At 34.6% G+C, this 12,162-nt stretch overlaps 1 protein-coding gene across 1 annotated transcript in view; it reads left to right on the top strand.

Annotated features, from left to right (window-relative positions):
• RSPO3 (R-spondin 3) overlaps positions 1–10,938 on the top strand; it is a 75,997-nt gene extending 65,059 nt beyond the window's left edge. Inside the window, exon 5 of the mRNA XM_050788726.1 lies at positions 9,715–10,938. Coding sequence (XP_050644683.1) covers positions 9,715–9,902 — 188 coding nt within the window. The 3' untranslated portion in view covers positions 9,903–10,938. The remainder of the gene's footprint in view (positions 1–9,714) is intronic.
• Positions 10,939–12,162: the final 1,224 nt, after the last annotated feature.

The raw sequence follows: 12,162 nt of genomic DNA, 5'->3' as shown, positions 1-12,162 counted from the left end.
CTACCCTCATCAATCATGATAGAGAAAGCACAGAGAAAAGCTGTAAAATAGATACAATAAAATCTTACTAATCTTGCTAAATTACAGGGTGGATATTTCTAGATTAGTTAACACTTAACCTACAAACAAATTTTAAAGATGATTAAATCAATTGTATTCCCTTCCAAGTACTATATGTAACCACTGTTGATGAAGTAATTATAAGGAGCTACCTTGATGATTGTGGAAATGGATGTTGAAAGTATTTCTGATTAATAGACATTTGCTTCAACAAATAGAATGGGAGAAAAAGTACTTCGAACAATCTGCATTACCTGCTATAGATGAAATACTTCTCTTATCATATATTATGGGTAAAATTTATCACAGATTTTAATGTAGTAGAGGTTGAGTGGGGTTTTCTATGTTTTTCAAACTAGTTAAGAAACCATTAGTTTGAAGCAAAATCTGCAACAAAAGAAGAATGAGTAAAATCCTGAAGCATAGTGAAACTATTCAAGAACGTGTTTGAAGATGCATGAAAATCATCTTTACATATGTAATTAATAAATAGCTGAAAACATTAAACCATCACTATAAACATGTGTATTATCTGTGGCTAAAATTGCATGGAGTGGGACACATGATACATAGAGTAGTACAAATAAGAAACTGGAGTCATTTTTCCCCACATGATGCAATTCCAGATTAAAGGTACATTTTTCCCTATAGACCAATAAAAAGCTTCAGAGAAACACATAGTGGGCTGTGTTAGAATGAGAATTAGATAGCATAGTCAACTAGTGCATAACATGATGAAAGAGTAGAATAATATCAAGATTTCTTGTATAATCAATCACAGCAAACATGTCAGCAAGTATGAGGCCATCCGCTCCTGTCCATACAACCCAGTAGACAATTTGAGTAAGGGAGTGAGTATAGCAGTGCCAAACACGGCTATCAACACTTCTTCTTTTTCTGTCTCAAAAGAACAAAATTCTAAGACAAACTCTTAGAACAAATGGAAATTTATCCAAATGAAAATCAAATGATAAATGCCCAGAGAATATTCTTTCTTTGGAATTCTTTCAATTCTTTAATTTAACCAGCTGGAATAAATTTTCAAGTAGCATTCTGCTCAGCCTTTTGAAATGAAGGACTTTTCTGTTAATTGGAAAGTTATATTCCATCAAAGATGAAGACAATGCTTTTGGCTTAGTGATTCTTAGAAAAAATAAAAGGCATTTGGTGAATATTTATCATAAACTGATTCCAGAACATGTATTTTAAGCACGAACGAATGAGCTGTGAGCCTACACATTTAACTAAAGAAAAATAGGGAAAATTCAAATACAAGTTTTATTTTACTCTACATAAAAACTAACTTTCACTATGCTCAGTCATGAAAGGAATACATAAGATCTAACCTAAGATGATAGATAGGATTTCAAAGTTAATTTAAGAACTTCTGCACTGAAGAAAAAAATTACTTACTGCAAATGAACTTTTAACCAAAAAGTAGTTGATTCAAGAGAAATAACCACATATAAAAGAATGCAAAATTTAAAATACTTAATATAAATTATAATAGCCTGCTAGCTTTTAAAATATTATACAATAAAATACAGAATATCCTTTACTTTTATAATAAGTAAAATTTGTAAACATTGCCAATATTTTAAAAAATCTTTGGGTACTTTCTCCCCGATCACTTTTAACTTTTCTTTTAATATAGAGCAGGAAGACATCCTAGTATGCAGTACCTAATACCTTTAATAGTTTCTTTTGGACTCCAGCTAATGGGCCTTTTAAATGGAAGCAAGGATTCCAGGCTGGGGTTTCAGGCAGCAGAAGCAATGAGGTGGAATGGAGTTAGCCTGAATGAAAGGGTCATGGAAACTTCTATCAGGACATTGAGTCAAAATTCAAAATTTCAGATTCTGAATCTTTAGTGGATAATAAAATTATTTAAACAATGGAGAAAAAAATCTGTAAAGGCCTATTGGCAATGGTCCATTTGTAAGGAAGGTATTTAATTTGGCAAAAGAGAGTTTATTATGCTTAAAGCAGACTATGAGAACACGTATTCTAAAAAATTGTGATTACTGATATTTATGATGTTTGTTATAAGGTGAAATGATTTATAATAGGACTGCATTCAAACCTCAGTAGGATTTTAAAATTTTAAAGCTATATAATTTTTCTTTCTCTCTTTTAGTATTAAGTATAACAAAATATGAAAATATGTGATAATTTCATTAAAGTTTCAAAAATGTAATGGTAGTAGTCTAATGGAAAATTATTTCTAAATTAGATATAAATGATATATAATTTTCAAGTTACATATACATATCATACCTCTATATGTTGGGGGAGTGGAAGTACTAAAATATAGGCTTGTAGCAAAAATAAAAAGAGAATAGAGAATGAGATGGTGCTGAATGGTTCTGACTCAAAAAGTTTATTCCAAATGCTGTTAAGTTCTGAGTTAATTTCTGATAAGCAGCTCTTTCTTGCCCAGTAAATTCAAATTTCCAGAGATTAAGAAAGTACACTCCAAATCTTTATTTTTATAAAACTCCTCTCTTTTAAAAAGTTAGTCCACAGCTGCATTCCTTCCTTGCCTCAGTAGCTGAAGTGACATAAGTAAGGATGGCATGTCACATTGTGCTCTACTGAGAAATAATGTGGAAGCAGAAGGGTGCTGTGGTTAGGAACCCTCCTTGTCCTCATCTGTAGAACAGGGGTTGAACAGAGCTTCTAGGCACCGTACTCTTACTTAGAAGTTGGTCTGGTACATATTAAAAGTAATGGCACAAACCACAATTATTTTGCACCAACCTAATAAAAGTGTGTGTTGAATTTTAGTTATAATTATTTTTACTATTTTAAAAAACAAACTATCCAGGTCATCTTCATCTTGATCTGCAGCAGGGTCCTAATTGGGAGCTGAGAATACAGAGAGGAGAAATGTAAATAGTCTAGCCTACGAAGAGGTTAAGAGAGTGAGGAAGGTTTCCTTGAAGGCCAGAGAATTCAACAGTAAGTCTGAGTTAGGGCAAGGGATCTAGAAACTGCATTTTAGATAAATGTATCCAATATATGGGATCAGGAAACATTATGGCGGGACAAGTGCAGGGGTGACTAAAAAGACAAGTGTGAGCCCAGCAAAGTAGATAAATAAGCAGATAAAAGTAGATAAGTAAGTAGATATCACAGCAGACGAGGACCCTGAGGGTCACGTTAAGAAGCTTGGGTTTATCTGCTTTCACCTCTTAAAGTTTATATTCAATGCCTTCCAATCATTATGTTCTTGTTTCTGAATTCCCAAAACAACATGATACAAATAGATTGCATCTCTTAAACTGGTCCTTTGAAATTGATATAACATGTTATTCCAATCTCAATATATTTTAATGATCAGAGCTATCTTTGTAACAGTGGGCTCAAGGTAATACCCAAATTAACAGCATTTAGTAAAGTATGTAATGATGTATCAAATTATTTTTCTTTGAATAATTAATCAGAAGCATCTTGAAAATTAAATAGAAAAGGCAATAGAATTCATGTGTAACCTACAGCATAGGTAAATCAGGTAGCTTTAAATTTCAATTTGGAGAAATTAAGTGTCTGCCTATTTATCAAAAAGCAAAAGACATTCGTTCTTTGATATTTTTACTATATTTGTTGTAAATTCCTAGGTTAAATTTACAGCAAGAAGAATAAGTTTTCTATTTTATTAAAACAAACAAAAGACAAACGGTTTCGACGCATTTCTCAATTTACTTGGTAATAATATAGGCCTATAAATATGTATCTACACAATACATTATAATTGCCCCCAAAAAAGAAAAAAGTCATACTAGAGCAATTCCTCTTCCTTGCACATTTTCCCAGTGATATCTTAATTTAAAAAAAACAGACCGGGTGCAGTGACTTACTCCTGTAATCCCAGCACTTTGGGAGGCCGAGGCGAGTGGATCACCTGATGTCAGGAGTTCAAGACCAGCCTGACCAACATGGTAAAACCAAACCCCATCTCTACTAAAAATACAAAATTAGCCAGGCATGGTGGCATGCGCCTGTAATCCCAGCTACTTGGGAGACTGAGGCAGGAAAATTACTTGAACCGGGGAGGCGGAGATTGCAGTGAGCCAAGATTGTGCCATTGCACTCCAGCCTGGGCAAGAAGAGCGAAACTCTGTCTCAAAAGAAAAAAAACAAAAACAAAAACAGAAAAGAACACAAGCTGGAATTTTTATTCTCCATACATCAAAATCAGGTCCAACTCTAGATTCAAAAATAATAAGATCAACCCTTTTACACCGTAAGTGCTTTATGGAAGGCATAAAGCCATGGGTTTCCGGTTGAATTTCATTCCACACCAAATAAAAAGAAAAATGTAATACTTATTTAATTGGTTTGAGTCATAGAATTCGTGATATTTAGCCCTCAGTCTGGAATGTGGAATACATTTTTAGCATTTGGGTAAAAATTATAAGCTAGTTTGTCTTGGGAAGTGAAGTACTTACAGCTCAATGGCTCCCCTTAGTGACACTTTGCAAGAAATTCACAAAGCAGCAGATTTTATGAAGACCTATAGACGGATTTTATCCAAACATCAAGAAAATAGCTTATATTCACAATTTAAGTGGTTCTCAATAAATGAATTACAGTTGTGATTCTAGGGATATAAACTCTTTTATTCATAACCTCATTATGTTTAAAGGATATTGAACGTGCTCTACGGTTTGCATTTTCACTTGGAATTTAAATATGTACTATATAAGTTAGGAAGAATAATTCAGGATCATTCTCTTTGTCATTTTTTACATGTTTATTTTTTCTAGTTCATACATGCACTTGAACAGATTTTAAAAAGATAACCTGCAACTAATTTAATTTATATCTGGGTGCCTATTCCAAATGTATCTAGTAAGAAAACTTGCCTTAAAATTAGTAGCTACAGTAAGTCAAAAGCTTATTTGATATTCATTAGGAAAAATGAAAGAAACAAAGGAGGAACCATGTGATTTGAAGTAAGTTTTGAGAGTATATATTAAAAGAAATTGGGTCTTCTATTGCTCTGCAGCTTTGGCCTTTATATGTGGTTGCACATCAAAATAAACTGGCAGGGGGAGGTGAACTTGTTATTGATTACAAGTTCTTGAGCCCCTCATAAGAACAACTGAATCATAATCTCCAGGGGTGGGATCTAGGAATCTGTATTTTAAAAAAATATGTTTGGGAACATTGTCTGCAGAAGGCCATAGGGAATGTTTATGTAAAAGACTGTATGTGTTTATACTAACAGAAAATAATTTCAGAATCTTAAAAATATCAATTATATATTCAATTATGTGATACTAGTATGCAACAAAATCTTAAATAAATATGGTTTTTTGGTCTACATGGAGATTTTAGCTACTCTTTCAAAAATTAAGGTTCAAAAACAAATACCAACCACTGACTACATTCCCTCTATGGCATCTTATTACTTACAGCAATTTTCTGAAATAGGAAATAAGGTCACATGTCAGAATAGCCTATTGGCCTTTTCTAAACTCATCACAAAAACATCCAAACTCTGGCCTGCTATCTGAATTCGATACTTGCCCTTCTCTAGTTTTCAGCACGCTGGTCCTCAGGACAAACTCCCAACATGGCAATTGAAGCCCATATATCTTTCCAGCTTCTCTGGGTAATAGTCTATATATAGACTCTGATCAAACCAAGGAAGTCGACTTTCAATGCCCCAGATTCACCATGTCCTTGCATGCCTTAGTACATGTTCACTGCCTGGCAGGCACTTCTTCCCTCATCAGCCTAGTAAACTCTCAGTCATTCTTTTAGGCTCACCTCAAACATCATTACATCAGGGGAGTTATTTTCAGTCTCTGAAATCATTTTCAGTCTCTCTTCATGGAGTTCAATGCTTTCCCACTGTATCCCCAACAGGACCTTGTACACACCTCTATTTTAGCATTGGCATGTGACTATGATTATTGGCAGTCTCCATATCTCACTTATATGCCCAGGTTTTATCACACATTTTTGGCACGGAGTAGGGGCTTTGTTCATGTTTGTGCAAGGGGTTAATAACATTAGTTGTCATTTGTCCCATGAGTAACATATGCCAGGCACCATGCTAAGTGTTCTACCAGCATCACATTTAATCCTTATGAAGTTTAGCAAGAATTAAGGATTATTCACATTTTAGATATAACAGAGAGTTAATCCTAAGAAATATTAACAACTTGCCAGAGGTCACACAACTAGTTGGTGGCAGACCTAGAATTTGAAAACAGCGTTTTTCTGACCCTAAGGACAGTGTTCTTAAATGTGACACCATAGTGCTTCTCTGCAAGGGCTCAGATTGTAATTGACTGCTAATAGCAAGTTCTCTTTGATGTTTTCTACCCAAACACCCTCATAGCTCGAACATCAAGGGGAGATGAATGCTGTTTTAATCACTAGAATATTCCAAAACCCAGTTCAGGCATGTACGTGCATGTACACGTGCACACATACATGAATATTGAATGAATGGCAAAGCACACGTGTATATGTATATACATACACATACACATATGTGTATATATACACACACGTGTGTGTATATATACGTGTGTGTATATATACATATATGTGTGCGTATATATGTATATATATACACACATACGTATATATATGTCAGATTGTCATAACTGGAATGCTTAGTTTGCAAAATTGCCAAAAAAAAGGTTGAAAAAAATATTAACCACATCAATGAAAAGTCACCAGAATAAAAAAGGAAGTCCCCTTTAATGAAAACCTTACAAAATTATCCCAAATTACACGTGATTTTTAATGGACTACAGCCACTCTTCTGTATTTCTATTTTATTTCTTGGACAAGAAGAAAATATATTTATGCAAATGGTAGTTAGCATTTCCAACCACTAACACATGGCCTGTAAAAAAAAAAAACCATTTTTCTGTTGTGCAATAGCCCTCTGTTGAGCAGCAATAATGTACAATGTGTTAGTTTCCTGTTCCTTTACTAGAGCCTTCCCTTCCACTCACTGCCCAGACTAGTTATTCTTTGGATATAAAGTTATAATACTGAGTTTCAATCTACTTCCAAAAATGTTTAGGCCTGTCTTAAGAAATAATCACAGCAGTTTGCTAATAAGCAGAAATGCATTGCCAGTTGAGGATGTTGTCACAAGTGACTAAAAAACATATAAATCAATCTGTGACCAAGGAAGAAACAATACATTTCTTATGTGTCCAAAACATTATGGTTGGGATCACAGCTGTAAGATGTTGGACCGTCATCAAGAGAATAATGTCAAACACTGAACTTCTGGATGATTTCCATAAAAATAACATTTTGCTTGGGGTCAGTAGTTTTTATGGAACTTTGGAATGGTTTTCGCTGACAATTTTTTCAAGTTGAACTCAAACACCTCCAAAATGCTCCTCAATATGGAAATATTATGTAATCCAACCTTTGCAGCCATCTCCTTCTGAAAACTAAGCACATAGCATGAAAACTAGTATTTTTCCCTTTCTGTTTGTACAGTTTTATAAAATTTATATTATGCTACGTGTTCAGAAAGGTAAACTTACTGTTCAGTTTTCCCTGTTTGGTTATTATATTCAAGTCAGCACATCAAATGTGTACTCATTAAATCCAGCATGGAAAGAAGGCCCTGATCCCTTCTGTAGAAATCTTATCAACCCAGCAAAATTCTTTTCAGTGAAAAGAATAATGGAATCGAGTAATCAGAATATAAGTAGTTCAGCTTAGGCCTAATAGTTGACTCTAATGTTGTTTGTTCCTTTCTGTCTGTCTGAAACAATTTGCTTCACCCTTGGATGAATTCTGATTTTTGTTAATTGTCCTTTTAGATTCCAGAATTTGAAGGTATATTGTGCTAAACCCAACAAGGAAAGCTTTCATAATGTAACTGGAAGGTTTTATAAATACAATCTCATGAGAAAGCTAGATGTGGCATAAAATCATTAATCCAAGGAGACCGTATTGGCGTTGTATACCTATGCAGTATTAATAATACCACTCCCTAGGATTCTGTAACCAGAGCCCAAGAAAAGGAAAGCCAAACCACTGAATTCAATATTTGCAGCCTACTTTGGGACATGAAAATATTTTGGTTCTCTCTTGCAAACAATTTCTTCAAAATATTTTTGTCAAAAGTGACTTATTTTAGAAAGTCTAATTTCAAATTTTAAATGGCCCAGTATGTGGGATCCATATTCAGAATTTGTCATACCTCAGGGAATAGTTGATTCCTAGTTTTTGTTTACTATAATATTGATTTGAATCTAAGTAATTTCTCATTGGGATATGTTTGTTTATGGATGTTACTAAAACCACGCCCTTGGACTACACTGTAGACTGCATATGTAAAAGGTGTACACGATAACAAAGCATCCAATTAATTCACTATTTAGAAATAAATAAAAGTAATCATCCAATTTAGTGCCAGGTTTATCTACTTTGATCAAATTATTCTCTTCTTTTAAAACTCCCAGCAGTTCTCCAATGCCGACAGAATAAAATCCAGTTCTTCAGGTGGCTCCCTGTTGGCTACAATAATACCTTTTCACATCCAAACCTTTAAAGTCATGTTGATTCCACTTTTAAAAATTTCTCCTCTCATAATGTGAATCTCAGTTAAATCTATGCTTCACACCCAGCTCCAGGTCAGGGGCCTGCATGAAATCCAGTATACATGCGATAAATATCTACTCATTTGCTGGATAGAGACTCAACCTGCCCTGGTAGCTTGTACCAGAGGGTTATTGATCAGTTATAGTCATCATCACCCTGCAAGTAGAGAAATTACAATCCAAATTAATTTCAACATACAAATATTTGTGTTAAAATACAATTATCTTGTTATTCATCCTAAATTATTATTTCTGCATTTGTTATGCAAATAAGTTCTCTTAGATAGCAGGCAAATATCTTGACAAATTATAACTATGTAACTGCTACTTGGAAAAACATTAAATACAAAATGGTGCCTTAAAAATAGGAGCCAGATAAAAAAATCTCTCCTTTTTTTTTTTTTTTTTTTGAGATAGAATCTCCCTCTCTTGCTCAGGCTGGAGTGCAGTGACACTATCAGGGCTCACTCTCACTGTGGCCTTGACTTCCCAGGCTCAAGCAATTCTCCTACCTCAACCTTCTGCATAGCTGGGACACGGGCATGCACCACCATGCCTCACTGATTTTTTAAATTTTTTGTAAAGATAAGGTCTCACCATGTTTCCCAGACTGGTCTTGAACTCTTGGGCTCAAGCAATCCTCCCACCTCACTCTCCCAAAGACCTGGGATTACAGGGGTAAGCCACCATGCCCGACCAAAATATACATTTGAATAAATGTTTTCAACAGCAAGAAATCTGTCTAAAACTTTCCATGAAACATGCATAAATAACTATCATGTAAAATAAGTTCCAAACTTAGAAGAACAAAACTATTTGGATTTCAAACTGTCATATGTTAGTTGCCTTATTATATTATATCATATATGTGCTTCACATTTACATTGTTTGGAATACACCACGGACTTAATAATGGTTGAATTATTTAAATAGTAGATATTTAACATCTATCATTATGATATATAATCTAAGAAATTTAAGTCTTTTTTTAATTTAATTTTTTAAAAAATAGAACATAATTGAATGTAATTTTTAAAAGACTATCCTTTCATTTCAGGAAAAAAAGGAAGGGAGAGGAAAAGAAAAAAACCTAATAAAGGAGAAAGTAAAGAAGCAATACCTGACAGCAAAGGTCTGGAATCCAGCAAAGAAACCCCAGAGCAACGAGAAAACAAACAGCAGCAGAAGAAGCGAAAAGTCCAAGATAAACAACAGAAATCGGTATCAGTCAGCACTGTACACTAGAGGGTTCCATGAGATTATTGTAGACTCATGATGCTGCTATCTCAACCAGATGCCCAGGACAGGTGCTCTAGCCATTAGGACCACAAATGGACATGTCAGTTATTGCTCTGTCTAAACAACATTCCCAGTAGTTGCTATATTCTTCATACAAGCATAGTTAACAACAAAGAGCCAAAAGTTCAAAGAAGGGATACTTTCAGATGGTTGTCTTATGTGCTTCTCTGCATTTTTAGAAGACAAGAAATTTTTGTACATATTATCAATAGGCTATAAGATGTAACAGCCTAATGATGACATCTGGAGAAGAAACATCTTTTCCTTATAAAAATGTGTTTTCAAGCTGTTGTTTTAAGAAGCAAAAGATAATTCTGCAAATTCAAAGACACACTATCCCTTCAAAACAAATAGGAGATCAGGGAAGAGAAACATCCTTCAAAGGACAGTGTTGTTTTGACCGGGAGATCTAGAGAATGCTCAGAATTAGGGCCTGGCATTTGGAATCATAGGATTTATCATCACAGAAACAACTGTTTTAAGATTAGTTCCATCACCCTCATCATGTATTTTTGTGAGAAACACAAGAGTGCATACCAGAATTGAATATACCATATGGGATTGGAGAAAGACAAAATGTGGAAGAAATCATAGAGCTGGAGACTACTTTTGTGCTTTACAAAACTGTGAAGGATTGTGGTCACCTGGAACAGGTCTCCAATCTATGTTAGCACTATGTGGTTCAGCCTCTGTTACCCCTTGGATTATATAATATCAACCTGTAAACATGTGCCTGTAACTTACTTCCAAAAACAAAATCATACTTATTAGAAGAAAATTCTGATTTTATAGAAAACAAAAAATAGAGCAAGGAGAATATAACATGTTTGCAAAGTCATGTGTTTTCTTTCTGAATGAGGGAAAAACAATTTTATTACCTGCTTAATTGTCCACCTGGAACTAAAAGGGATACTACTTTCTAACAAGGTATATCTAGTAGGGGAGAAAGCCACCACAATAAATATATTTGTTAATAGTTTTTAAAGTTTTGTTCCCTTTGTTTTATTGTTTGTTTTATTGAGAAATTCTTATTCTTAGAGACTCATGAATTAAGAAAGAGAATTCTGCTAACTCAGAGAACCTGGTTCCTATTCAATTCAGAATATATTACATTTCTCAGTAATATTTGTTTTTTGAATCCACCTTTATCTGAGCCTATGGAGATTTACTTATAGGGTACTAGGAGATATTTATTCCACTTTCTTATTTTAATCAACATTCTAATTATAGACACATGGGCCTCACTAACTGATTTCACTGCTCCCCCTTCATTGCTTAGAAATGAGCATCATTTCTTGTATGTCAGATCCCCCTGAATCTTCAACATTTAGTCTTTTCTTCTCTATATTTTCTATCTGTGGATCTCTTTAGGGGATTGAAGTCACCCTAGCTGAAGGCCTCACCAGTGTTTCACAGAGGACACAGCCCACCCCTTGCAGGAGGAGGTACCTCTGAGCGTGCAGCACAGAATTTCATGACCCACCTTAACCTTCCTGTTGTCATGGAAGGATGCACGGCTGCTCTGCCCACCGTGATTCCTAGCCCTCTCAAGATCACTGCTTTCTGACGAATTTGCAATGGCTCTGGCTTCTGGCTGCCTATTTCCGGGCACCCTTTCTCTACCAATTGTACAGTTCATGTAGTCTGCTTGGCTTAATTGATTTTCCACTTCTCTCTTCCTCTTCCAAAATATAAACCTTTTAAATGATTTATTCCTGTTTCTTATTCTGGTGTTTCTTTCTTGTCCCTATGAGATAAGTGTTTCAACTCACTAGATCTATTCCCAATGTATAAAATAATTCTAATTCCATTTTCAGCTAAAACATATATTACCAAGAAGAAACAAACTTTATCCTACAGAATGATGTTAGGTAGAAATATGTCCCCAGGTTTGAGACCTTTCGGATGATTTCATATACCATCTTTCTTCTGAGTGTTACCCAGTCAAGTATAAGTAGCCAAATTATTTTTGCACATCTTTCTATGTTTCTCATGTTTCCATTTATTCAACAAGCACTCACTGGGAAGGTCTACACCTGCATAGGCAATGCTGGAAAAAGGGTTAAGTAAACCAGGACATGACAATGGTGGCAAATTACTATCTGGTCTTCCCATGTGTTTGACTCAAAGTTATTACCCTGTGGTCCTTCTGACAATGGCTGAAGGTCTAAATCCTTGATGCAAAACTTAAATAAAAGTATAATTA

This window comes from Macaca thibetana, chromosome 4, assembly GCF_024542745.1.
Source record: "Macaca thibetana thibetana isolate TM-01 chromosome 4, ASM2454274v1, whole genome shotgun sequence".
Classification (NCBI taxonomy): Eukaryota; Metazoa; Chordata; class Mammalia; order Primates; family Cercopithecidae; genus Macaca; species Macaca thibetana.
The sequence above is the reverse complement of the archived record's forward strand: the minus strand, read 5'-3'. Positions and strand labels throughout refer to the sequence as shown.